This window comes from Eurypyga helias, unplaced genomic scaffold, assembly GCF_000690775.1.
Source record: "Eurypyga helias isolate BGI_N326 unplaced genomic scaffold, ASM69077v1 scaffold14286, whole genome shotgun sequence".
NCBI classification, from domain to species: Eukaryota; Metazoa; Chordata; class Aves; order Eurypygiformes; family Eurypygidae; genus Eurypyga; species Eurypyga helias.
In genome coordinates this window covers 32931-38973 of record NW_010256105.1, presented here as the reverse complement: position 1 = coordinate 38973, position 6043 = coordinate 32931, and the positions used below count along the sequence as shown (strand labels likewise).

Here is a 6043-nt window from a genome sequence, read left to right as displayed (position 1 = left end):
GCCCTTCTGTCCTGCTGGCACACGCCCTTCCAGCCTCCCTGCACTTCCCTGTGAGTGGTGAGGTGATGGCAGGACATGGACCCTCCCTCCAGATGGGCACATCTCCCACGAGTTTGCTCTCCTGGGCTCTTGACACCTCTCCTTGCTCTATCACCCTATCTCTTCGTTGTTCCTGCATCTCCATATAAAGCTTCGAGGATAGCCCTTCAGGATTAGCTGCAAGCCCCGAGGCTGGTCCTTGGGTGCTGCTCTCTTCATGTCAGAACCTGTGAACAGTTTGTATATGTTTAATGGTATTTTTGTGTAAATAGCTTTGTATATATTAGCACAACTGTAGCAGTGGCTCTAGGCCTGGCATTTTCCTCCAGACAGGGGTTTATAACATAGTCAATTAATACAGCTAAATACTAGGGACTGAAAGCATGAGGACTAGTAACATAGGATTGAACAGAAGTGCCCCTTCCCTCCTGTCTAGCCACCACCTTGCTGGGAAAGGTGGAGCAGCTGTAACCTAACATAGTTGCTATCCTCAGGTTCTTCCTGAGAGAACTGACACTCCAGTGCAGTGACGTTAGCTCCTCCATAATGTGAATTCACCCTGCCCGCACACACGCATCCCCACTGTGAATAAAGAGTCTGTCTGTATATTGTTGGGAAAATGTATTTGAACTGTGAACTGCAACAGAGCAAATAAATACTGTGTACAGCATCAGTGTGTCATGTCAATCACCGTTTCACTTCTGGGAGTTGATGAGTTGGCTTGATTTGGGGATTGTTTGCAATATTTTTACCATGGGGGAAAGGGGACGGATGAAGAGAAACAAAGGAAAAAACCAAAAGCCCAGCCAAGGGTTCTTAAAGGTTGCGGAGAAGCACAGTAGAAAGAGGCAAACAGGAAAGTACCTCAGGATGGAAGATTTTGGGGGAAAAGGTAAGAAGGGAGCATGTGGGAGTCATTACAGATAGGGGGGAGGAGAAAGCAACCACCTATTACTACTGCAACCGCACTTTAAATCTGGGAGCAGGGAGAAGAGGAGGTTAGGCCTGGAAATGAGGAATAAATAGGGCATCCAGAGAGGATGACAGCCAATCGATATGAGTACCAATGCCCTTCAGTGTAGCACTGAACCAGGGGGTTGCTGGAAGGTCCATGTGACAGCACCCAAAGAGGCCCAGCACTGCAGTTTACCAGCTGGATGGTGCTGACTGTCTATTCCAGGGTGCAAGACTGCTGGGATTAGGACATCTGCCTCAACTCTGAAAGCACTTGGAGGCAGCTGACACCAACGTGTCCCTCCAGTTTCACCCCTCCCAGCTGAGGACAGCTGTCAAACTGATCAGGGAGGACCCACCCTGCTACTGTTGGCATTGCTGTCGCCCTGGCTTAGGGCCCACCTCGCTCCCTGAACTGTAAAGGAAGGAAGAGCTCCCCAAAACTTGCCAACAGTGGTGCTAGTGTTTGGTTCAGAGCTCCTGTGCCTCCCAAACCCCACTGCTCTGCCCCTGCACTCTCATCCCTAACAGCGATCCTCCCCGACTGCCTGTCCCAAGACCTCATCCAGCTCCAGCTCTGGTTCCCGCTGTAGCACTTTCTGCTGCAGCTCAGAGTAGAAGTCGACTCCCTCAGAGACGGAATGGAGGGGCTTGTCTTGGGGCTCGTAGTAGCTGCTTATCTGCTGCTGTATGAAGCACTGGTGGTGCTGAGGCTGATCCTTGAAGCACCCGTCGTAGCCCTTGATGTGGTTCCTTTTGAATTCCAGCACGGTCTTGGTGTAGGTGTTGAGAGTGGTGACAGCAGAGGCCATGCAGCAGGTGAAGGAGACCCAGGCCATGCTACAGGAGACACAAGGACATGCTGTGAGAAGCCCGCTAGGGTAAGGAATTGAGCTGCGTGCACTGGGATGCACTCCGCTTTGGCAGGCAGAAGCTGCTGGGCATGGACATGCACTAGGAAGACTAAGGCTCACAATATTACAGTTCTCAGGGGGTATCCCACTACAGGATCCTTCTGAGATGGGTGGGTCAGCCTTGTCACAGGGAGGGAAGGACACAGGGTAAACAAAAAGAGCATCAGGAAAGTCTCTAACTGGTCAGCGTAGGGCAGCCCCGCTTGGAAGAGAGTTCTGGCCTACAAAGGTGCTGGGAGAGGACTTTTTACAAGAGCCTGTAGTGACAGGACAAGGGGTAACGGGTACAAATTGAAAGTGGGGAGGTTTAGATTAGATATCAGGAAGAAATTCTTCCCAGAGAGGGTGGTGAGGCACTGGAACAGGTTGCCCAGAGAAGCTGTGGATGCCCCATCCCTGGATGTCTTCAAGGCCAAGCTGGATGAGGCTTTGAGCAACCTGGTCTAGTGGAAGGTGTCCCTGCCCATGGCAGGGGGGTTGGAACTAGATGGTCTTTAAGGTGCCTTCCAACCCAAACCGTTCTGTGATCCTGCACTGTAGGGCCGCTCAGTGTCTTCCTGGTCATGAGGCACATCTGCTCGAGCATAACCAGATGGCCACGCTGACATTTGATGTCCACATGGCACTGGGGTGTTTAAGTCCCGAGAATGGAAGTGGCCATTGTCAGTAGAGCATGGCAAATTGACCCTGCACTTTCCACGGGCGTTTGCAAGGCTCATCCGACTCTTTTTCAAGTCAGTTACGGCACAGCAGCTGCGGCCGACTTTAGCCTTCAGAGAAATGAACCCTGAGCCACCTGCTTTTTGCACCTGCTCTTCCTGGCTACAACATCCACATCTTTAAGCGTATGTCTAGGCTTGGTGCTGCAGGAGTAGGCCCTTGGGACACTGGTTAGTGAAGATGCCAAACCAGCAGGCATCTGCAGGAAAAACAAGGCGTGTTTGAGAGCATCATCACAGGTGTGACACTGACCTCTGCACACGGGGAAGAGCCGAGACCAAACAGGGCAAACCAGCACGGAGGCAAACCCGATTAGTCAGCAGGGACGGAGACACTTGTTTAGGTGTGACCCCACTGTTTTGCCACTCCTTGGTGGCTACTCATCGAAGTAACTCCACAAGTATTTGTTAAAGCAGGGGATGAGGGAGAGACAGGAGATGAGCAGTAGGAGAACCATGGTATGCCTGTCTTGGAAACAGGTCAAGAGGGAGGAGGTGGGTTTTGGCAGGGTGTAGCATGGCTGAAGCCCAAAAGGCTGGGGACGTGAAGATGGCTTCAGAACTCACGTACTAGAATGCCCAGCCGTAGTCCCAGGAGTGCGGTCTCCAGTCCTCTGGTCCCAGATTAACCGTTGCCTGGAAGACTTGAGTGTACATCATGTGTGCTACCATCCCAAGGAGACCTGGACAGAGAAGACAACCAAAGAAGGAAGTTCCAGCAGGAGCCAGAGCTGCGTACTTCAGCTCTGTGTGGGAGAGGAGGCTCTCCTGCTGCTGTGACTTCAAGCCTGCAGTGATATCCTTACCTGACAGCACTGAGGAGACAGCAGCAAAGGCGTTGAGCTTCAACCCACAGACAGGATTGCCAGTATGCAGCATTTCCACCATCAGGAGGATGAAGCTGATGAGCAGCAAGCTGATGTACAGCATCTCTGACCCCAGAGACAGCCACAGGATTCCTGCCAGGAACCAGAGACTCCTCACATCGATCCAGGATGGCTTGTACAAGGGAGAGTACTCCCTCTTCCCAACCCAATCCTGAACGGATGTCCTTTGGAAAGAAGGGAAAGAAAGAAAACAACAAACACCCAAAAGCAATTCCCCCAGCGTGTGCGCAAGGGCTCAAAGTGTGCTGAAGGGGACAGAGAACTTGTCACAGAAGATGGCTTGGGTAGTCTAGCATGGCAAAAGCTGAGAGGAACTGAAACAGCTGTCTGTAAACATGCCAGCATTATTCCTAAGCAGCAAGGAGGATGCCATGGAGAATAAGACAGGGAGAAAGCTGTTGAGTATTAGCACAAGACCTGGTGGTCATAGATTGGCCATGAACACACCTGAGCTGGACGTTAGAAGATTTTTACCTATTAGAGTAGTGACCTTCAGCATAGGTTTCTAATTGCAACAATGGAAGCAGATGCCTTTTAACCTGGGATTTAACTGATTAAGAATAGAACTGTATGGTGAGTCTGCAGCAGTGGCTGGGAATTCAGGAGGCCCCTTGCAGGCTTGTGTTTCTCACTGAAACCTCAATATGAAGTTACATTCCTGAGGGTGGATATCCAGCAAAAAGGAATAACATTCACCGTTCACCCTGCTGCTTGAACAAAGTGTGGGTACTTTCATGCTGGGATCATCAGTGGGACTGCAGTGATACCACAGTCCTCAGCTGTGCAGTCGGACTTGGAGGAGAATGAGAAAAGGCACTCTGTAATCCTGGGCTGTGGAAGAGCGCAGGGTTCAGTGAGGAAGAAATGCTAATCTGACAAATGAAGCAGCCCTGTGAACACTTCTGTTATTCTATTAATGCCCTAGAGGAGACATGGAGACATTCAGCTGGGAAAAAGGAGTGTGAAGAAAACTCTCATTAATGTGGCACTGAGTTGACTCGTCAATGTCATTAGTGCCATAGAGTCACCCAGCTCTTTAGCAGAATTGATGAGCTGCATTCCCTGCTTCTTGGAGCCGACTTGCTTGCTGCAGCACCAGCAGGGAGACTTTCATTAGAGGTCAGACTGCTGAAAGCGTCCTGGAGGGTGCAGGCACCACACATGCAGAGGTCTCGGCATCGCTTCCCCAGAGAGTCCAGGCTTACCACAAATGCTGTGTAGGCTGGACTTGTAACGTTGCCTGTGCATCGTGGAGCTGCTCTGCACACTCCCAGCTCAGCCAGCCCGCTCTGCATCCAGCAGTCACACCACCTTCTCCAGTGCTGGCCCAACCAGACACTGGCAGCTGCACTAAGGCCAAGGTCAACCTAAGATGATGCTGTGTGCAGGAAGGGGTGAAAGCAGGTGGTAGAGCTATTCAGACCATAGTGTCTCTGTGAGTGTCACGCTTAAGCTCACAGTGATCTTCCAATTAATTTGTAGGAGATCAATCTCTTACAGAACATGGCCTTTCTATCAACGTTGGGCTGCAATTAGACAAGGAGCAGTAGGAGGAGTGTGAGGGGGGACAGACAGAAAGATTGACAGACACGCAGTACGGTTGCATAAACCTCATTTCTTAGGAAGACAAGCAGTGAGGAAGATGCTGGAAGGAACAGAGCCAGTGGCCTGGGCAGGGAATGAAGTGCAAGAAGGTGAGAAAGCAGGAAAATTGCTACTCCCTACAAAGTGAGCATTTTGCAGTAAATGCAAGAGTTGTGCAGTAAACGCAGGTAAGTCATTCATTTATGACAAAGTGGAGGTCTGAATGACTTCAGAATGATCTTATAACACCAGCATTACCTGAATTGTGTAAATACTGTTTTCCAAAAGAATAAGCAGGGGAGGTTTTCCTGCCCTGCTATTGTGCCAAGAGTGACCCAGGTTAATCTGCACAGCAATGCCACCGCACAACACTCGCACTGGCCCCCTCACCTGGGAACGCACATCGCTTTATAAAGGCAGGTCAGCACGCTTTGCCAGTGTTTTTAAAACAGGGGAAACAAAGCAGAAAAAGATGAGTTCCCCCAAAGTACTCATCTCCCTGCTGGCTGTTGCAATTCCCCAGCATTTGTTCCAGCCCTTGCTCTCACGGCTTGAATGTTGACACAGGCTCTGCACCCCAGGCCTTTCCCTTCACATATGACCATCCTCTGAAATGACATGCCTCCAGCCTCCATCTCGGGGAATAGTTAGCAAGCCCACAGAAACTGAAAAGCTTTCAGTAAGTAAAATCTCCTTTGCGTATGCACACGTACATCCAGGTTATCCCCAGGATAATTTGAAATATGTGACAATGACAGGAGGGGTGAGGTCTCCAACTCAAATTAAGTTTTGTATTTGATAAGCCAAGGACTTCACCCCAAAAGTGTAACTTTAGGATGCTCTCATCACTTACCACTAAATAAGAGGCGATTCAGCTACCAGAGTCACATATTAGACCCCAAAACTGAAGCACTGAGTCAACATGTAGCGTATGTGGGAGGGACTG

At 50.3% G+C, this 6043-nt stretch overlaps 1 protein-coding gene across 2 annotated transcripts in view; it reads right to left on the bottom strand.

The window, feature by feature from the left end:
* Positions 1-1517: 1517 nt before the first annotated feature.
* Positions 1518-6043, bottom strand: part of GSG1 (germ cell associated 1) — a 12886-nt gene continuing 8360 nt past the window's right edge. For both annotated transcript variants that reach the window (XM_010153550.1, XM_010153551.1), the window contains exons 4-6: positions 3433-3585; positions 3198-3309; positions 1518-1833 (exon numbers count right to left, since the gene is read on the bottom strand). In XM_010153550.1, coding sequence (XP_010151852.1) covers positions 1518-1833; positions 3198-3309; positions 3433-3585 — 581 coding nt within the window. The remainder of the gene's footprint in view (positions 1834-3197; positions 3310-3432; positions 3586-6043) is intronic.